Raw genomic sequence first — 21836 nt, 5'->3', positions numbered from 1 at the left:
AGCATGGAAGGCACCTTGCACAGGCACACAATGAGTGCTGCAGTGTCGCACCTGAAATGGTCTCCTCCATCCTCACCCCATGCTGTCTCTGAAGCATCTGGATGGAGTCCTTCCTAAAACACTCCTCCCCTGGACTGCTGAGACTCCCTTGGCCCTGTCTTCCTTCTTTCCTGGTGCCGCCACCTCAGCGCCGTGGCCCTAAGCATCACCACTGCCTCGGCGCTCCCTAGCCAACCCAGCCCCTCACTGTCCCCACTATCCCCTTGGGCTCCCGAACCTGACTTCAACTCAGACACATGAGACCCTCAAAAATGGAACTGAATCATTTCTTCCCCAAGCCTGCCCTACAGTTCATCTCTCAGACCTATACACTGCCGTCCAAAACCCAGCGTCACCCAAGTCCCCTCACATACTTGGCCTCTGCAGGATTCTAGAGTCCCCCTCTCAAACCCATCTGTGTCTCTCCTCCTCTCTCTAGCTATTTCTCCCCTAACCGGTCCCTCCACCCTCCAACTCAAAACCATTTTCCCCCATGTTTGCATTGATAACTGTATACATTTATACCATATAGTTTCCTAATGCAAAATTACACACCACAGCCAGGGACAGAGTGGGACTCAGCTGGACCATTAAAACAAACTTTCTAATTCACATGTGGCCATGTTACTGCTCTGTTTTCAATTCCTTCCATGGTGTTCAACTCCTCTGCCATTTGTTGGGCCATGACGTCAGGATGCCAAAAATAAGGCCCCACGTCTCTGGATTCTGCCCACAGACTCCCTCTTTTTTTTTTTTTTTTTAAAAAGGTTCTCTGTTATCCAGGCTGGAGTGCAATGTTGTAATCATAGTTCGCTGTGGCCTCAAACTCCCGGGCTCACATGATCCTCCCCCGCCTCAGCCTCGAGTGGCTGGGATTACAGGTGTAAGCCATCATGCCTAATTTTTAAAACTTTTTTGCAGAGAAGGGGACTCCCTCTGTTGCCCAGGCTGGTCTCAAACTGCTGGGCTCAAGCCATCCTCCCACCCGGGCCTCCCAAACCACTGAGATTACAAGCATGAGCCACCGCGCCCAGCCCATATGCCCTGTGCTTGACTCCCACCACGTGTACTGTCAAGAACACAGCAAGCTGGTTCATCCAAGCCTTCCTTCATACAGATCCTTCTGTTCACAGTGTTCCTTCAGCTCCTTCCCTGCCTGTGTGGACCTCAACGTCATCCTTCAGGGAAAGACTTAAGAATGGCCTCCGCCCTGCAGCCTCCTGTGAGTCATGTGTGAAGCCAGTGGGGGGTCCACGCCCTCTGCCGTGCCCTGGCTCAGTTCTAATAGCGTCTCTGCTCCTTTGTTCTATTTTTCTGGTGTACGTGAGGGACAGTACTTTTCTTTGAAGTAGATTCTATTATGTTCTGTTATTGTATCCATTTAAAATAAGGAAACTGGGCACAGTTTTTTTTGTTTTTTTTGATTTTTTTTTTTTTTTGAGACGGAGTCTTGCTCTGTCATCCAGGCTGGAGTTCAGTGGCACGATCTTGGCTCACTGCAACCCCTGCCTCCCGGTTCAAGCAATTCTCCTGCCTCAGCCTTCTGAGTAGCTGGGATTACAGGCGTCTGGTACCAAGCCCAGCTAATTTTTGTATTTTTAGTAGAGATGGGGTTTCACCATGTTGGTCAGGCTGGTCTCGAAATCCTGACCTCAGGTGATCCGCTGGCCTCGACCTCCCAAAGTGCTGGGATTACAGGTCTGGCCAGAGTTTTCTTAACAGAAGAAAAGCAGAAGAATTTTGGCCACTTCTTTCAAGGAACTTATAATTGTAGATTTGGGTTAGATGCATTTCCCAAAAAAATGCAGAAAGTCGTATTTTTCTTATATTTTCCTTAAGATATTTTACTTACATTAAAAAATCACGTACAACCAATTTTCAAAAACTCTGCTCTCCTCAGGTAATCACGACTGATGCTAAACTACAGCTAATCAAACCTACCACTGGCAGAGAACAAACAAGCATTTAAACTTCAGCACCCTTACAGAAACCCATGTCCATGCAGGGCTTCAGCGAATGGGTGAGCTGGACAGCAATTTGCATGTCTATGAACATAACATGTATCATAGTGTAGGCAAACTACTCATAACCTAGATCTTAAAAAAGAGTCTACAGCCAGGAGCAGTGGCTCACGTCTGTAATCCCAGCACTTTGGGAGGCCAAGGCAGGCAGATCACTTGAGGTCAGGAGTTCGAGACCAGGCTGGCCAACATAGTGAAATCCCGTCTCTACTAAAAATACAAAAATTAGCAGGGCGTGGTGGTGAGTGCCTGCAATCTCAGCTACTGGGGAGGCTGAGGCAGGAGAATCACTTGAACGTGGGAGATAGAAGTGGCAGTGAGCTGAGATGGTGCCACTGCACTCCAGCCTGGGCAACAAGAGTGAAACTCTGTCTCAAAAAATAATAATAAATAAATAAATATGCAAATAAACAAATAAATAGTCTAACGCATCAACTTCATCTTCATTGTTCTTAAATTTTTATAAGGAAAATGTCAAACATACACAAAAGCAGAGTGTAGAATAATTAACAATAGGAATAGCATAATGAACCCCACCCAGCTTTAAGAATTATCACGAAGCAGCCAATCTTCTGTCTGTCTCTCTCACTCTGCCTCGTAGATTTGAAAACGAGTCCCTCACATTAGACCATCTCATAAGACCACAGCCGCTACTGACCTCCTCGAGGGCTGCAAATCAACCTGGAGCATGCTGCACACAGATGGCAGCACCAACATCTACCCGGACCCCGCAAAAGCAACAGGCACAAACTATGATGTGTGGTGTCCAGATAAGACGGCTTCAAGGAGCGCTAACCTTTTTGAAAAATAAGAATGAGTTCTCCATGCTTAAAAGTCTGTTAAATAGGGAAGGTTCTATTACAAGTAAATAAATTCCAGTGAACAAAATTTCCGTTCCCTTGTTTTTCTTTCTTCTCACAAATAATGTTAACTTTTAGATATAATTTTCTTATTCCTCATACATTTTCTATCATTATACATCAGTACTTCACTATAAAACTCTGATTTGGGCTGGGCACAGTGGCTCACGCCTGTAATCCCAGCACTTTGGTAGGCTGAGGCGGGTGGATCACCGCCATCAGGAGTTCACATGGTGAAATCCCATCTCTACTAAAAACATAAAAATTAGCTGGGTGTGGCGGCATGCACCTGTAATCCCAGCTACTCGGGAGGCTGAAGCAGGAGAATCACTTGAACCTGAGAGGCGGAGGTTATAGTGAGCTGAGATGGTGCCATTGCACTCCAGCCTGGGTGACAAGAGTGAAACTCTGTCTCCCAAAAAAAAAAAAAAAAAAAATCTAATTTGAAGTTTCTTTTCTGACAGAAATAGGAAGAAAATTTAGACAGAAGCAAGCTTTAGTAGAAAAATTGTTTTCCAACCCCAGTAGAGTCTAATAAACCTTATTTTAATTGGCAGATTAAAAGAAATGAACTCTAAAATACTTTCCAGTAAGCTTCACATAATACAGATGAGTAGGGGAAATTCTGGTTTGCAAAAATAACCTGAGATTTGAGAAGATGAAAGCTGAATGGGAAATGGGCCTTAAAACACTGATAGAGGCCGGGCGCGGTGGCTCAAGCCTGTAATCCCAGCACTTTGGGAGGCCGAGACGGGCGGATCATGAGGTCAGGAGATCGAGACCATCCTGGTTAATACGGTGAAACCCCGTCTCTACTAAAAAATACAAAAAACTAGCCGGGCGACAAGGCGGGCGCCTGTAGTCCCAGCTACTCGGGAGGCTGAGACAGGAGAATGGCGTGAACCCGGGAGGCGGAGCTTGCAGTGAGCTGAGAGCCGGCCACTGCACTCCAGCCTGGGTGGCAGAGCAAGACTCCGTCTCAAAAAAATAAATAAATAAATAAATAAATAAATAAATAAATAAATAAATAAATAAATAAATAAAAAAAAAAAAAAAAAAACACTGATAGAAATAGTTACAAACACCTACCTTGTTGCTGCCTAGACTGTATGATGGAATGAGATCTTGTCGGCTTCCAGACAACTGAAGAAGAAAGAAAGAAGGGTTAGTTCTTTATGTATCAGAGCATAAAAATGTGGTTTAGGCAATGCCAGCCTTTGCCAACCCAGTCAACCGAACGTCAAAAATTTGGGTAGCAGCAGGGAGGTTGTCAAGACGAAGGCTGCACACTAGTGGTCTTTGGGACATTACCAACATTGAATTGGTTATGAACAATTTTCAGATGAGAGGTTTCTGTAAGATCTGGATATTCAGTTCACACTGAGGTCACAACCGGCTGGACCTGAACAAGAGCTGTCCCATTGGGTGAGCCCTTCTGTGTGAAAGATACCAGGTTACTGGTTATCTTACCATGGCCTGAGCTTATGATTCCTTTCTCTGGGTATTTGTAGCAACTGTAAATAAACTCACAAACTATTTAAACTATCAGATCCCAAATACTGAATCTCTGCATATATCAGTGTATTTTAATACATCATATTCTGGAGAAATGAGACGTTATCTGCCTTGAGTTAAAGTGATCTTCCTAAATGTCTGAGATGGTTGGTGGCATCCAGTGTGAAACTCCTCCTATCGCTCTCTCTTCTCTCTCAGACGCTAAGGCCAATATCAGCTGCCCTTTCTCACAGCGCTTGTGCTGTAACTTCTCTTTGTGTGAAGTTAGGATGAAAGTATCATTTTTCATATCCACATCTTCATCAAAAATGAGGAAAAGAGTAATAAACCAAGGGGCCAAGAGCCTATTTCTTTGTGAAGGATTATCCCCACGTTCAATGTGCACATAAATTATATCTAAGTTTCTAAAAACAACAATAAACTGAAGCCATTGTTATGAAACAACCCCATGTATCTGACGCATGGACACCACCCTGGCTGTCTTGTGAACAACTGGTTTGTGAACCTAGTCCAGACTCCTCCTCAACTTAAAAATAATTTGAGCCAAGAAAATGGCATTGGCTTGCGATGGGCCCTTGGCTAGTTCTGGTTTAGTTCAACAAACATTCACTGAACACCTCAGTCTACGCTAGGCAGTGGTGATGGGAAGATAAGAAACACCTGAAAGGTACTTAACTGCTACTTCCCCTACAATATTAATAGGAACGGGGCAGAGGTGCACAGACCCAGTGGGGTAGAGACCAGGGGCCCTGACATCAGTCCTGGCAAGGGAAGGGTTTCAGAGATGGGGTTTGACGGGTGGAGAAGAGTTACCCAAGAAAAGAGGAGAGGAGAGAAGTCCCAGGCACAGCACAGAGCTTGGTTCCACACACTCACTCTGTTCACATTTGGAGAACTGATACTCCTCCTGCTCAACTTCCCTTTTCCTGTTAACTGTTCCTTCACTGCAACTTCCTATGAATCAGAAAACATACAGAGGAAAAAGACATGTAAGAGACACACTGCAAAAGCAACACCATGTACAGCAGACTTGCATCCCCCATCTATACAAACATTCCTAGCTATTTAAACAATGCTGTTATGTGATTATTACGTACTGCATGCCTGTATCAAAACAGTACATGTGCTCCATAAATACATACATCTACTATGTACCCATAAACAGGTTTTTAAAATTAAATAAAGGCTGTTACTTCATAAGACAGAATGACCCAATTACAATCACTCTGGATTATTCAAAGTTCGTAAGAGTGAACTCTTCAAATGTTAGGTGCAACAACACTGTGAATTACAGAGTCCAACACAGACTCAGCCTGCATCAGGGCCTCTGCTGCCTGCCCTATCCACACAGTTGGCTAACCTGGCGCAGACGATCTAAAGTCAGGAGGTTTTCTACAGCCAGCACGCTCCTGAGGTACTTTTCAATATAAGCCTCCGAGTCAGCAGAAGCTGGATTTTCAACGTTGGCTGCCATTCTTGCTAATGCTTCCCGTTCCTCCACTCCCTGGGCATCCTGAGCAGTAGAAAGGTGCACATTATAAAAGCGTCTTGATTTACACACCACACACACATACATGCGTGCACACACACATACACGCGCATGCACACACACACAGAACGTATTCCAAAGTTCCATTTTAAAGTCAGCTTTGGAAGGCCAAAGCATTTTTCCAAGGAAATAATGAAAAAGTGATTAGGTGACTAAGTCCACTTGAAAGGCCGGTTAAGTTAAACACAGCACAACTGAAACAGCGCATTCTCAACAAAACTGTTCTCTACTGCATTCCCACTGCAAAAAGCCATGACTGGTTAGAAAGGATTTTGTCGACTAGCCAGAAATGTAACCACCATAAAAACAATATTTCAGGAACATTACCCCCCCGTCCTGGAACTCCTGAGGGACAGAGAAAGGGAAGAGGGGCTGGGGTGACTGCTACACAGGGTGGCAATCAAACTACCTCCCAGGGAGGAGGCCCGGTATGGAGAAAATAGTGGACATAGGGTTTCAGCACCTGCCACCACGCAGCCCGGGGTAGCTGACATATTCAGAACATGGCAGCTTCTAGAATTGGTTCAATCTTCTGCTCGAATGGCAGAGGCCAAAGGCCTGGAGCCAGCCAAGGAGAGATTGTCTAGGTAAGTTCTTCTACACTGAGCTTTCTGGTACAGCCTGTCCCCAATCCTGGGACATGAGCTGGCTGTGAATACAAATGGGAGATGCACAGTCAGAAAGAAGCTTTATTAATGTATTTAGTTATTTCAAGCAAAGTGGGCTCTTAACAAATTACTGTTCTCAGAGAAAATCAGATACTTTATTCACTTGTAAATTTCTTATAATAATGCCAAAACTACAAAATGTATATCCATATACCACTGCATCTTAAATGCCATCAACTGTAAGACAAAAGATTTTATACATGACTGAGGGGAAAAAAAAATCTGTTAATTTTAAGATACCATCAATTACGACACATTCTACTTCAAAGATACTTTAAACAATTTGAGTCTTAGAACAGATAAAATATGGGAGGATTTGTAAGATGGCTTAAGTTCACAAAAACTTTTCTGTCTTGTACAGTAATTCACTTAAGCCTCATAATAACCATGAAAAGAAGGAATCATCCTCATTTCCTAGATGACAAGAGGAAGACCACACAATTTGCAAGAGTCAAGACTAGAACTTAGGTCTCCCGTCTCCTGGTAGGATATTCTTTTCACCTCAACACAGAATACTTTCAGTGTCTGAAGGGAACAGACATTATCCTCATTTTATAAGGAGAAAGAAACTGTTTCTGGCCTGGGCTACTTCTTTTGGCCATGATGCCGTAATGGCTTCTGTGATACAGAACCCAAGGAACTTTTGGGGCTTTTTCATGATGAAACTTGCCTATTAAGGGATCTTTTTGTTTGTTTTTGGGTCTAGTCTTTACACAATCAGCTTTATGTTTCATTTTGCCTCTATCATCAGGATTCGATAATGTGGAAACATTTGCCAGCTTGGATGTTTAGCTAACTAACAGCACAATCACATGAGGTTATGTTTATCTTCAAGCTGATCCCCCCGATATTTCTTTCCTTTTAAACCCTGTCCTCTGGAGAATAAAAGCACTTTTAAAAGGCATAAGAAACTAAGTGGAAGAGAAGGAAAAGGGAGGGGAAATGGAGAGAGAAAAGAAATGAAAACAGTTTCCTAGAGCCATCACTGTTTCTCAACTGCATTCAAGTAATTTACAGAGACAAGATCGGAAACAACTGGACGATATAGAAAATGTTTAGATACATAAACAGTAAGTCTCCAGCTAGACATAGATGTGTATTTGTTTTAAATCTTACAAACAAAAGTGAATGAAGCACACAGAGCAATCTATTACAGACCCAAGACCGTGCAACAACTACCTCTGCAAACAGGCTTAATTTTTAAATATTCTGCAAACTCCAAATTAAATAATTAGATGGTTAATATTTACTATGCAAGCCTAACACTTTAAAAGATCCAGGAAAGAACAAGTTACTATCCAACATGACTTGAGAGGCAAAAGCATTCTGCAACACAAGATATCTAAAAAAAGCCTAAGTACTGTGTAATATTTTTCTTTTCCAAAAGCTGATCTCTGGCCGGGCGTCATGGCTCACGCCTGTAATCCCAGCACTTTGGAAGGCCAAGACAGGCGGATCAGGAGGTCAGGAGATTGAGACCATCCTGGCCAACATGGTGAAACCCCGTCTCTACTAAAAATACAAAAATTAGCTGGGCATGGTGGCACATGTCTGTAATCCCAGCTACTCAGAAAGCTGAGGCAGGAGAATCACTTGAACCCGGGAGTTGGAGGTTGCAGTGAGCCAAGATCGTGCCACTGCGCTCCACCCTGGTGACAGAGCGAGACTCAGTCTCAATAAACAAAAAAAAGCTGATCTCTGTATTAAAATATACACTGTTCACCTATTGTTCAAATACTCAACAGTGTCGATGGGCAAATCCTAAGCCCTGAAATGACGGGAACTGGTGCTGGTGTTGATGGCATGGTGAGGAAGGGCATCCTCTGATGTCTCACATTCCCCACTTCTCCAACCCCGAGGAAGTGAAACCTCCACCCCCTTGCCCACACTCCCTCTTTGAGGGTGAGGGTGGGAGAAGGAATTTTCTCTTTTCAGAGTCCTTCACTTAAGACCCTCACTTCTCCTGGCCCTGCAAGGGATGCCCCATTTCCCACCTGTGCTGGTATCTGGGTGAATGAATACACATCTAATTCAGGAATGACCTATCAGGAAGTACGGATAAGCCACATCTTCCATCAAGTTGGTACCAAGGATAAATTGAAGCTCTACTTCTCTGAATCCTCTGAATATCTCAATTAGTTCAGAAAGAGAAATATTAATAGTACTAATAAAATAATCGCAGTAACAACAATCATAGCAATAACATTTTCTCTAGCACATGCACAACCATTGGTACAAACTGTCTCATTTGATCCTTAAAAATACTTTGTGCAAAGGTATTACTAACCCCATTTGACAAGGAAAAAAAATATGGGCTCAGAGTAATTTATGCAAGTTCACTTTGCTAGTAAGTGACAGAAACAAGATTTCTGTTTGACTTCAGGATCCAACTGGAATCTCTATGCTATGCCACCTCCCTTTCTGGGTACAAATATGTTTCTCTTCCGTCATCTTCTGTGTAAAAAGGTGTTGATTTGCTTTTCAAAAGAAAGTTCTTCAACAAAATACTAAAAGTAGAACTTTTAAAACCACAAGTACATTGTACTATGAATTGATATTAGAAAATCGCTCTAAAAATCTACAGCTTCCCTAAACATACACTTTCACTTCATATGTATGTCTTGGGTAGGTCACTTTTCAGGGAGTTGGCTCTTTTTTTAAGTGTTTATTTTTAGTAAATTCAAATTGCATATCCTTCACCTCTGGAATATTGGAGACAATTTCAAAAGTCACTCCACAGCCAGGAATAGAACTTCGATGAGACATCTTTTTTAGGAGACTCTGTGCAAAACCCTAGAGAAAAACAAAATAGAAAATATGGTTTCCCACCTAAAAAACTGAGTTTACATTAACAAAAGACAGCATAGAAAATACCGGTTCATTCTAACCAAAAGAAAACAGGTCATGTTTCCAACATAAGCAAGTGAAAACACCAAGTACCGTTTCCTCAACGTTGTCCTATGGTACGAAACCAACTTATTAGATGCCCACCGTGTGTGAAGGGTCCCACACCCAACACAGGAAAAGTACAGACCTCCAAGTCTGTAAACTGGCCGTAGGCATCCGGAAGAACGGTGCTTAAATGCTACAGAAATATAAGCTTGTTGACTTCCACAAAATAAAATGACCTTCTAACTAAGATGGAAGCAAGGACTGGTGAGGCTTACACATTTTTTTCTCCCCAGCACGATGGACATCTCGTACCATGAATATTGACAAGTCCAGGCATTAAATTCTTGACCAAAGCAAGATCGTTATGAGGAATGATTTAAGAGTGCACGGTCATTGTTTATGCTGACTGTGCTCTTTGCACAGTTAGGAATTGAACTGTTGAATTAATGCATAGATGACTCATTTCAAGATGCTGTTAAGACTGAACACCCTGCAGAGGTTGAAGAGAGCAGGGATGAGAGCAGAATACCATCAAGGAACAAAGGTAAAGGGGAGAGAACATGAAATGGGCACCGAGCTTTCTACCCACGCAAAAGGAACAGCAGAAACATGTGAAGCCCCCAAGAAAAGAGCAAAGCCAAGCTATTTGGTCTTAGACACACATCATTTCAGAAACCTACCTAATGATAATTTATTTCATATTCAATGATCTTTAAATTTTTAAAAGAATATAGTATCTCAGAATGCAGGGAGACAATTTATGTCATTACTTCTCTCCCTTGACTTTAGCCTTGCAGTGCTGAGCCAAGGCTAATTACGTAAGTCAAGGTATAGAGATTGCTGTCCCTAGGGGTGGTGAAGGGAGATGTAGATGCTACTATTATCCGACCTTTTCGTTTTCCATTTGTATGGAATTAGTGAAGCTGACGTGTGTGTATTAGGGTCATGTGGAAGGTCCTATTCTTGTTATAAAGAAGAAGAGAGCCTTCCACATGACCATTCTTAGGAATGAAATATCTGAAATTGAGAGAGAAAATGGCATGCCTTAAAAATACTTCCACATCATTTCAACCAGGAAAAAAAAAAAAACATATATATATATCCCATATATATATATGGAAACCTATTGTCCCTACAATAGAAACAAAAACCAAGCGACATGTGGCGACTGCACAATGTACCTTTTCTGTCAAGGACCCTGTAGGGCCGGTGGTTGTGGCAGGTCAGTCCCAGGGCCTGGCAACCAGGATGTCTAATTCCGAAATGGAAAATCGCTCTTCAAAATGCTCCTCATGAGCAGTGTGTCTTTTTCAAACCCTCACAGACTTATGAGAAAAGGAAGACAGAGAGAGTGAACGGGAGCATACCATATACATCTATAGCTAACCCCGTGACCTGGATTTTATTGATGTTGGATTGCCAAGCTAAAGAGTTGCAATTTTAACGGCATTACCGCCAGTCTTCATTTCAAAGATTGATATCGGTGTGACATTTAGAACTAAAGATTAATTTTTAGGGGTGGAGATTACATCTAGGGGTCTGTCAACCATGACTATGCTCTTTTAAATGAAAAGATTTTCATCTGTACTGGTTTTAGTCAGTGTATTGAGAATGCCTCAAAAAAGGGAGATAAGACAGTTAAAAGGATCCCCAGACGCAATCTCCCAAATCCTTATATTTGCAAAACTAGTAAGAGAAAGAATTTAAATTCTTTTTTTTTTTTTTTTTGAGACACAGTTTCACTCTTGTTGCCCAGGCTGGAATGCAATGGTGCAATCTCAGCTCACCGCAACCTCCGCCTCCCAGGTTTAAGCAATTCTCCTGCCTCAGCCTCCCGAGTAGCTGAGATTGCAGGCACCCGCCACCACGCCCAGCTAATTTTGTAGTTTTAGTAAAGACGGCGTTTCTCCATGTTGGTCAGGTTGGTCTCAAACTCCCAAACTCAGGTGATTCGCCTGCCTCGGCCTCCCAAAGCGTTGGGATTATAGGCGTGAGCCACCACACCCGGCCTGAAATTCTTACCTAGAAATTTTGTATTAAATCCCTTCATATGGCACATGGACCTTCATAATCTAGCTGCAACCATGCGAGAGCCATGCTCCTTGGCACAGGCAGGACCCCCAGCACATGGAGCTCCTCGTGGTCCCCAATCCTACCATGTCCCGCCCTCCCCACTCTCTCTGCACGTGTATTTCCCCTATCCACGGAACTGCATCTCCTCCTGCTCTGCCTGGCCAATGTCCCTCCTCTCTAAGTCCCAGCTCAAATGCTGCCCTCCTCTCTGAAGCGCCCCCACCACCCCTCAACTCCCTGGGGCTGAATTCTTCCTTCTCTTACCTGTATTCTCACCACAAGTGGTGAGGACCTGCACCACGCACTCAGCTCAGGCCGAGAGCAGCTGCCTGTTATGTATCTACCTATGCAAATCAACCTGGCTCTTTCAGGACACAGATTTTTGTTTGTTTTTTGAGACACATTGCCCAGGCTGGACTCGAACTCCTAGGCTCAAGTAATCCCGCTGCCTCAGCCTCCTGAGTTGCTGGGAAAGCAGGTATGCACCACTGCACTGGGCACATTTCTTATTCACCTTTTTATCCCAAAGCCAAATATACACATCAAAGACTGCAAGAGGTAAAAGGTCTGGAAAGCACCCTGGCAGCATGGCGAGACCCCGTCTCCATAAGAAATACAAAAAATTAGCCAGGTGTGGTGGCACGCGCCTGTGGTCCCAGCTACTGGGGAGCCTGAAGTGGAAGGGTCGCCTGAGCTCAGGAGGTGACGGCTGCAGTGAGCTACGATCGCATCACTGCACTCCAACCTGAGCAACAGAGCGAGACCCTATCTTAAAAAAAAAAAAAAAAAAAAAAAAAGCCTGGAAATAGCAGAGAAAGAGGGAAACTCCTCATTTGACAGGGCCCAGATAAAAAGGCAACAACCAAACCACTGACCTTGCCCTTGACAGGGCTGTGTGGTACCCAAAAGAATAACCATGATTTGTGAATCTGCCCTAAGAAAGATTCAGTGTAAGAATACTGTCCAGGAGCAAGTGACACATCTGGGCCTTGAAGCAAGCATGGGTACAGGACAGCAGCAGTCACCTGGAAAAGAATAGGTCAGTGCTTCCGGGAGCCTGTTTGGACAGAAGGTTAGAGCAAGCACTGCCGCCCTACCCTCGGGTCGCAACTGTGGTTAGAGTCGTTTCTTCCACTGAAGACTAACCTGCCGGCCGTGAACATTGACACAGATTCTCTTGCGTAACACCAATTGCATGTCAGCCGGGTGGCTGAGCTGGACCGTCACGCGCACGATCAGAAACAACCGCTCGTCCGCGGGTGTGCCCTTGCTGAGCTGAGGGCAGCCGTGCACCGCGGAGTCCCAGGAGGCTTCTGCTTTCGCCTGCAGAGAAGACAGAGAGGAAACAGGTTTCTCTCTTCTCCAGAAACACAAAAACTCTTTCAAGGAAACCACCTTGGCTCAGGCTGAAAGGGCATATGCCAGTCACCAACGAAGTTCTACTATGACAGCTGCCCTGAAAAGACAATGGAGTATGACAGTGTGGCCACAATCATCTTAGCCTGAAAAGTATAGGGCATGATGATCCCAGTTGGCTTACTTTTAAAGTTTGTATTAAAAGATGCTCAAATGTCAAAGAAAAGTTGCAAAAATTCAGTCAAGTGTTCTGTAACCCTTTCACCACGATGCACCAACTGCTACCATTTGGCCACTTTTGCTTCTCTTTCTCAAAACTCACACACACACATTATTACTTTTGCTGAACCACTTTCAAGTAAGTTGCATATCATATCTAAGAAATTTAACCTCAATACATTATTATTTAATATAGAATCCATATTCAAATTTTTCAATTTTCCCATCACAGAACCACACACTGCCTTAGTCATGTTCCTCTAGCCTACTCTAATCTGCAATAGCTCCTCAGCCCTTCCTTGTCCCTGCTGAACTGGAAGGGTGCCGGCCCACTGTTCTACAGAATGCACAGCCGCTGTGTGTGTCGGACTGACTCCTCACTGTTAAGACTCAAGTTTTGCTTCTTAGGGACACGACTAAGTAATGATGTGTCCTCAAAGTATCACATACAGCTTTCCTTCCTGATTATTTCATAATTTTTCAAACACACTCAAAATTAGAAAATAAACTCCTGAGAGATACCCATCGCTCAGATTCAACCATTAAAATCAAGATGTTACCACATTGCCTTCACCTATTCTTTTCCTTTTTAATAAATCCTGGCTGGGTGCAGTGGCTCATGTCTATCATTCCAGCACTTTGGGAGGCCGAGGCAAGTAGATCACTTGAGGTCTCAGGAGTTCGAGACCAGCCTGACCAACATGGAGAAACCCCATTTCTACTAAAAATACAAAAATTAGCCAGGCTTAATGACGTGCACCTGTACTCACAGCTACTTCGGAGGTTGAGGCAAGAGGATCACTTGAACCCGGGAGGTGAAGATTGCAATGAGCTGAGATCGTGCCATTGCACTCCAGCCTGGGCAACAGAGCGAGACTCCATCTCAATTTAAAAAAAAAAAAAAAAAAAAAAAAAAAAAAGTCCTGACAAAAGGATTTCAAAGCAAATCCCAGCCAGGCGCAGTGGCTCACACCTGTAATCCCAGCACTTAGGGAGGCCAAGCAGACGATCACTTCAGGTCAGGCTAGAGGAACTAGCTTCAGAGTAGGCAAGAGGAACATGACTAAGGCAGTGTGTGGTTCTGTGATGGGAAAATTGAAAAATTTGAATATATATATATATTAGCAAGGCATGGTGGTGCACACTTATAGTCCCAGCTGCTCGGGAGGCTGAGGCAGGAGAATCACTTGAACCTGGGAGGCAGAGGCTGCAGTGAGCCAAGATCCTGCCACTGCACTCCAGCCTGGGTGACAGAGCGAGACTCCATCTCAAAACAAAAAAAACCCAAAAAAAACCCCAAAGCAAATCCCAAACCTGGTGCCATTTTACCTCCATGCACTTCTGCAGCCCGTGCTTCCATGTGTCACTGATTGAGGAACAGAGAGAGCCTCAAGCTCCCGACCGCTGCTGACCTGAATTGCTCACACAAGCTCAGTACAAGTTACCAGGAAATGAAGGAAAAGGTGAATGGATATAATATGATGCTCAAGCTCCATTCTTCTGCAAGTCATGATGAAAGGTTTTCCTTTATGTATTTTGAGAAATGTAAAGCACTGGCATGATTGCCTTATTAATTGTTTCAAAAAGCTCGAGGAGAGGTTAAGTAAACCACTTTTCATCTGATTGTCCCAAGTTACGCTTTCCTTACCTCCCCATCATGCTGCTTCACAATCTGCAGTTCAAAGAACTCCTCTTCTTCTTCCCCAGTCAAGGTCGCATCCCATCCACCAGCTTCTGGGTCATCAAGATTATCCTGAGAGCTGAAATCATCAGCTAAAAGCAAAGAATTTCCATTAAATACTGAGATCATTTTCAAGGATAACCCCTACCAGCTAAATTTCAATGTGATTATTAAAATTCTTCTGCTTCAAATTTCATTTGCTTGTTGCTCTGAAATCTTACATGACACTGAAGATGACCATTTAAAAGTTCACAGATCTTAGAGACAAGAAAGTGCCTCAAAAAATGATCTCATCCAATCTGCTACATTTTTGCCTTATTTTATAGGGAAGGGAAATGAAACCAAGATACCTAAGAGGTTACCCAAGGTCATCTCATCAATATCAGTGACTGGGTTATAATGTAAATTCCCTACCATTCACTGCACTGAAGGAGTGAGAAACGAGCCTGACAGTGACATTCAGCAGAAAGTTCCACTGGCTGCCTGGGCTGGAAACAGAAGGGCTACACCATGGTCCCCTGGATCCTCAGGCCTGAGCCTGGCCCTCCCCACTCCCCTTCACCTGGAGCTCGTGGGCAGACATCCGAAGTTCCTTTTCTAGGAGGTGGGCATGGGGGGACCGAGAACATGGACCATGCTGACCAAAGTCCTGATTATCCCCTCGAATGCCCAGACTAACGCGTCTTCCTTAAGCTTATTGTTTTTCACTTTTTATGCACATCCCTGCCTGCACCCAAATATGAGCACCTCACCTACCCAGGAAACCTAACAGAAGAACAGGCCAGAATCACCCTCAGGCGCCCAGTTCAAAACACCACAGCAGGATAAGGACTTGTGGCAAACATTGAAAAACAAACACCTTCCACCCCATCAGGCAAACAGACAGTGGCTGTATTATTCAGTATTATTCTCCAACTCTATACATAGAAAAATCTTCCATTTAAATAAGCTAAGTGGCAGGAGATCCTAAATGCCTCAGAGATGGCATCTCACTGCCAGCTAGGTGGAAGAAAATCATGGAGGACATCCACACTCATCTATTAAGGAGAGTTAATGTTAATACCTAGTTCTGCAGATGTTCTAGGAATTTAACTGCTGACTTTCAACTTATTTTTAGATCCTTAATCTACCTTTCCATTTTCTATTTTCCCTCCTACAGGCAGAACTCCTATAGGCAGAATATATGTAAAATGTATTCAGGCCCAAAATATTTTACATGGGGGTGAGTGGGAAACAGAAAAAAAATGATTTTTTTTTTTTTTTAAACAGGTAATAGAGGGATGAATGGCACAAGAACTCATAGAAAAAGTGAAAAATTTATTAGATAACGTTAAAAAAACACCACAAGAAGGAAACATGCTTCATAAGTACCGCTAGTTATTTGTCCTTTCCAGAGAGAGGTCTTTCCCTAACAATTAAAGAGGCCGGGCGTGGTGGCTCACGTCTGTAACCCCAGCACTTTGGGAAGGCCGAAGCGAGCAGATCACGAGGTCAGGAGATGGAGACCACCCTGGCAAACACGGTAAAACCCCATCTCTACTAAAAATACAAAAAATTAGCTGGGTGTGGTGGCACACGCCTGTAGTCCCAGCTACTCGGGAGGCTGAGGCAGGAGAATTGCTTGAACTGGGGAGGTGGAGGTTGCAGTGAGCCGAGATCGCACCACTGCACTCCAGCCTGGGTGACAGAGCAAGACTCCATCTCAAAAAAAAAAATTTAAAGAAGAAAATATTTTCAGTGCAGAAAAACACTGCTACCATCCTAACACCGGGAGAGTAGAGCATCCACATGGCACTGTGAGCTGCAGCAATGAGAGGTGAGGAGCATGGTGAAGTGCGTCTATTACTGTCAAAAACACGAGATTATGACATACAAATCAGTCTGTCTACAACCAGGGGACTTGCACACACGTCAAACTGGTTCTAGCCTTAGGAGGACAGAACTGCCTCATGATGCACTTGGTTGGAATCTACATGTTACGTAGACAATAAATTTTCAGAGGTAAGCCTTCAGAAAACACCTCCTAACTTACCATTTAAGTCCAGGAATATAACAGGAATGTGTGTCTCCATCCCAGGCACTGGGGTCCTAAAACATGAAGAACAAATGGCATCTGAATCAGGTTACTTTCTCAGTGGCAGGCACATAGGAACACAGCCTTAATGGCATTCAGAGCTGTTAGAGGGCAAAGCGGTAATAATCCTGGCCCTGATTTTACTCTAATCCAGAATCAGAGAGGCCACAAAGCCTCCACTGTAGCTGCTGCTTTGTACCCTGACATTTGAACTTAGCCGTATAAGACACCCCTACCTGTTTATAGTGAAGTTCTCTTGTTTAAACCTACTTTCTCATAAAATGATATACTTAAGGGCTCCCTCTGGCTAAATTTACTATTTTTAATTTCTATAAAGTAGCACAGAACATTTGCTGACAGCACAGTTTAAGCCAGCACCAAAACCAAAATCACGTGGAGATGCAATTTTCTTATGACCGAACAGTCTTCTAAGGGAATGACCCAAGTAATTAACATATTAACTATTTTTTTAATGCTAAGTGCAATGGTATTAAATATTGATTTAAGTTCTCAGAAATCTTAATGACTTTGGCCAATAACAACATTATTTAATAAAACAGTTTTAGGCCATAGCTATTCAACTCATGAAAATAATTTAACAGTTCCTTTAATTTAAACAACATTTCCCATGCTATTATGACTCTTCCATTAACCGTAGCACACGCAAAATTCAAGCTAAAAGCAGATGGTCTGGTGAGCATTCAGAACCTCACAAGATGCACCACAGGGTTCGTACCATTCTGCTGGGGCCCCTGGAATACCACTGCCAGCAGAGGGGACCATCACCGCGTTCCTCTCCTCAGTTAGGGTCAGCCGCATCTCCAGAAGCTGCGCTTCGCGGTCAGCATCATCCTCTGTTTTATCTAGAACACCAAGAATGAGGATTCAATGCCAAAACCTCACTTGCCATTTATCTTTTTGTCCTGAGTAAAGACTGGATTTGCCTACATTTCAGTTATTAGCTGACAAGTGCTTCCCAGTGATAAAAAAAAACCAACCCATAGCTAGGGAGGTCAGGTGGGCTCCTGCAGAGGCCATCTTCAGTTCCTGGGAGGCCTACAGAGGGACCACACAGGAGTGACTGGTCCAGAGTCAGAGGACTCGAGCCCTTTGGATAAGAAAAGTCACCACCTTCCTTTATGTTATCTTTGAGGGACCATGTATGCTTTGTGCACCGTATTTTCTCTTTCTTTGTGAGGGGTGGGAGGAAGACCTCCACCAAGATATGACAGCTGGATAAACGGTATGACATAAACAAGGAGTAACACTCATCTGCTCCTGCCATCCCCACTACTGATGTGTTCATCTGGTTCTTAACTGATGTGGCTACAAAGGGAGAATAATTAATTATGCACTGATTTGCAGGGGAGAAAAATATTCTATTTGTTGTTCCTACCACGTTTACTGACAAGCTTTTGCAATTGTTGATCCAAGTACTCCTGACGTTTTGTTAATGCATTTAGCCATTTTCTACGAAGTCTCTCTAAATCTCGATCCTGGAAGCAAGCAAGGAAAATCATGTTCAATGTAATGTCAAGATAATCTATCTGAAACTGATGCTCCTATCTTAGAACCTTACTCTCCTATGCCTTGGAAAGGTAAGGTAGTATATAATAATTTATTTATTACTACTGCCAGTTGACTGCACCCATCATTCAAAACAGCTATTTTCAGAATTTAAAGCATTATTTTCTCGAACAGAAAGGGCATTCTCAGGTATCCAGAACCAGTTTTATTTCTAATGGCTTGGGGGTAGAACTTTAAGCACCTGCAACAAAAATCTTCTAAAAGGTCTCTTTGCTGGATAAAACCCACGAACAGGACTCAATAATCTTCCAATATGGCTGGGCGTGGTGGCTAACACCTGTAATCCCAACACTTTGGGAGGCTGAGGCGGGTAGATCACTTGAGGACAGGAGTGTGAGACCAGCCTGGCTAACACAGCAAAACCCTGTCTTTACTTAAAATATAAAAAATTGCCCAGGCACGGTGGCTAACACCTGTAATGCCAACACTTTGGGAGGCCAAGGCAGGCAGATCACCTGAGTTCAGGAGTTCGACACCACCCTGCCCAACATGGTGAAACCCCATCTCTACTAAAAATACAAAAATTAACCAGGCATGGTGGTAGGTGCCTGTAATCCCAGCTACACGGGAGCCTGAGGCAGGAGAATCGCTTGAACCCGGGAGGCGGAGGTTGCAGTGAGCCAAGACCGTGCCATTGCACTCCAGCCTGGGCAACAAGAGTAAAACTGCATATAAATAAATAAATAAATAAATAAATAAATAAATAAATAAATAAATAAATAAAAATTAGCTGGGCATGGTGGTGTACACCTTTAATGCCAACTACTTGGGAGTCTGAGACAAGAGAATTGCTTAAACCTGAGAGGCAGAGGTTGCAATGAGCCAAGATCACTCTACTGCACTATAGTCTGGGTGGTAGAACAAGACTCTGTCTCCAAAAACCAAACCAAAACAAAACAAACAAAAAATCACTTTCAATTTATGTACCTTGGAATAATCAGACAAATCCTTCAACTTTTGTAACTTCTGCTTTCTATCAACACAGGCTCTCGAAGACATGTAAATGCTTCTCTCACTTGTTTTTGTGCATTTTGTGGGGTAACAGGTAGGGGAAAACGAGGACAGGGGTTGTCATTAACAGAATAACAACCTACCAGCCAACACCTACATGAATACCAATCTTACCTCATTTTCTTTTCTAATAAGGTTACAAGACTGGGTAGAGGTCAGTGGAATGCTGCAGATATAGTGTGTCTGGACTTTACTAGGGCACTTAACCAAATAGCCTATGACACTATTGTGGACAAGATGGAGAAACGTGCGATGCATCTACTTCAGTGAAATCACAGAGGACTCAAATATCACATCCAAAGAACAGTGATTAATGTCAGCTTGAAAAAAGTCTCTATTGTTGTGCCATAGGACTCTGTATTTAACCCTATCTGATACAGTGTTTTTATCAGCGACTTTTAGGAAAGCAGACATTTCTATCAAATTAGAATGATGTAAAACCAAGAGAGTGACTACACGGATGACATAATCAGGCTCCAAAGAGCCCTGACAGTCCTGAACAATGACTAACAGATGAAACTGCACAGACAGAAACAAAATCTTTAGAAGGTTAGGAAAAGAAAGTTTAAAAAAAAAAAAAAAAAAAAAAGATTCCAAATGCTATATGATTCCAGGAAGTGGGGAAGAAAGATCTGGCTTAAAAAATGCAAAATACGGCCGGGCACAGTGGTTCACACCTATAATTCCAACACTTTGGGAGGCCAAGGCGGGTGGATCACAAGGTCAGGAATTCGAGATCAGCCTGGTCAACATGGTGAAACCCCTGTCTCTAGTAAAGATACAAAAAATTAGCTGGGCTTGGTGGCATGCACCTGTAATCTCAGCTACTCGGGAGGCTGGGGCAGGAGAATCCCTTGAACCCGGGAGACAGAGGTTGCAGTGAGCTGCGATTGCACTATTGCACTCCAGCCTGGGGTGACAGGATGAGACTCTGTCACAAAAAAACAAAAAACAAAAATATGCAAAACACCTAGTATTGACTGAAGCTCAGATTGACACAACTATAATAAGGGCAACGAGTGGTGACTCACTCAGGACAGAAAATGTCCAGGAAAGAGGTTCCAGAGAAAAGGATCTTCAGGGTGTCTGGATGGGGAGCTCCAGGTTTGGAAAAGGATCTCAGTCACAAATGATTTCCCACTCCTAAAACACTTTACGGTCTATGAAACAACACTCAATGTTCCCTACTCTGTTGTACTTTAAAACAACAAAAAAAGCAGTATGAATTGTTTAATCCTTAAATAACAGTATAGCCAGATCCAGGAATGTGTAATTATATACTTTAAACATGCTTATTTGAGATGAGATTAACAGGTGCTAAATTACCTGGTAGCTGTCCATGTCTTCCTCTTCCTCCTAAAAGAAAAAAAAATACATTACATAGAACTGAATTATTGATTTATCCAAGAATCAGGCTATGCTAAGCAATCTGACTCTTTACCCATAATTTATATTTCCCAATTGAATTAATATACTATTTCATCTCCCACCTACCCACACCCTCGCTCTGGGTTTTACAGTTGTCAGGAAGTTGGAGCCGCTCACAGAAGAGTGAAGAACACTCATTTGACCTTTTCGGGAACCAGTGCAATGCTCTCCCTGCTGGGTTTATAGTCCCACTCACCAGGGGAAATCAAACACCTGCTGGCAAATAGTCTTTACAAGCCAGTAGGGGGTTTCTCCAGAGGGGTGGGGTGATGTTGAGCAGTTAATCACTAGCAGGCACTGTGGAATCTGTGGAGGCAGAGACGTTTTAACCCTCAGCTTGCCACCTACACCAGGGCAAAACCAGTAATACAGTCCGATGCAATGATTCCATGAAAATGCAAGACACAAAAAAGGACAGCAAAGATTCACAGAAAGAATTGTTCACAGAAAGTAGTTTTCGTACAGGTTCCAAAAGGCACTCTGGTCTGATTTTGTCTTTCAAGAAGAACAGAACAGGCATAGCAACTTACATGGAAGGTCTCATGCATTCTGGGGGTTCTGAGCAGTCTAATTTTGACACATCCAATGCCAACAGACAATATACATTCTTCCATCAGTGGTAAAGTCCCAGATTCCTGCACTGACTTCACTTCGACTTGAACTCTCCGGGACTGCCCCTGGGTCACAGACAATTTAGAGTCTTAAAATCAGTTTCTTGATTTCCAAAAATTTGGTTTAGAGAGACCCCTACAGGCTGATGTTGAGAAAAATGTTTAATTCGGACACTATCACCACACCTTATTATTAAGCATTAAAATACAAATTTAAAAACTAATCAGAAAAAATCATTTCCCTTTTAAGTG

At 43.2% G+C, this 21836-nt stretch overlaps 1 protein-coding gene across 4 annotated transcripts in view; it reads right to left on the bottom strand.

Moving 5' to 3' along the window:
- The window catches only part of KIF13B (kinesin family member 13B), a 198629-nt gene that overhangs the window by 39323 nt on the left and 137470 nt on the right, over nucleotides 1–21836 (bottom strand). For all 4 annotated transcript variants that reach the window (XM_010370897.2, XM_010370896.2, XM_030937676.1 and 1 more), the window contains exons 25-35: nucleotides 21504–21650; nucleotides 20872–20901; nucleotides 18344–18443; nucleotides 17684–17810; nucleotides 16906–16961; nucleotides 14841–14965; nucleotides 12764–12940; nucleotides 9353–9445; nucleotides 5796–5948; nucleotides 5312–5389; nucleotides 4010–4063 (exon numbers count right to left, since the gene is read on the bottom strand). In XM_010370897.2, the coding sequence (XP_010369199.2) occupies nucleotides 4010–4063; nucleotides 5312–5389; nucleotides 5796–5948; nucleotides 9353–9445; nucleotides 12764–12940; nucleotides 14841–14965; nucleotides 16906–16961; nucleotides 17684–17810; nucleotides 18344–18443; nucleotides 20872–20901; nucleotides 21504–21650 (1140 nt within the window). The remainder of the gene's footprint in view (nucleotides 1–4009; nucleotides 4064–5311; nucleotides 5390–5795; nucleotides 5949–9352; nucleotides 9446–12763; nucleotides 12941–14840; nucleotides 14966–16905; nucleotides 16962–17683; nucleotides 17811–18343; nucleotides 18444–20871; nucleotides 20902–21503; nucleotides 21651–21836) is intronic.

The sequence above is a fragment of the Rhinopithecus roxellana genome, chromosome 9 (assembly GCF_007565055.1).
Source record: "Rhinopithecus roxellana isolate Shanxi Qingling chromosome 9, ASM756505v1, whole genome shotgun sequence".
Classification (NCBI taxonomy): domain Eukaryota; kingdom Metazoa; phylum Chordata; class Mammalia; order Primates; family Cercopithecidae; genus Rhinopithecus; species Rhinopithecus roxellana.
This window is presented reverse-complemented; position numbering and strand designations above follow the sequence as displayed.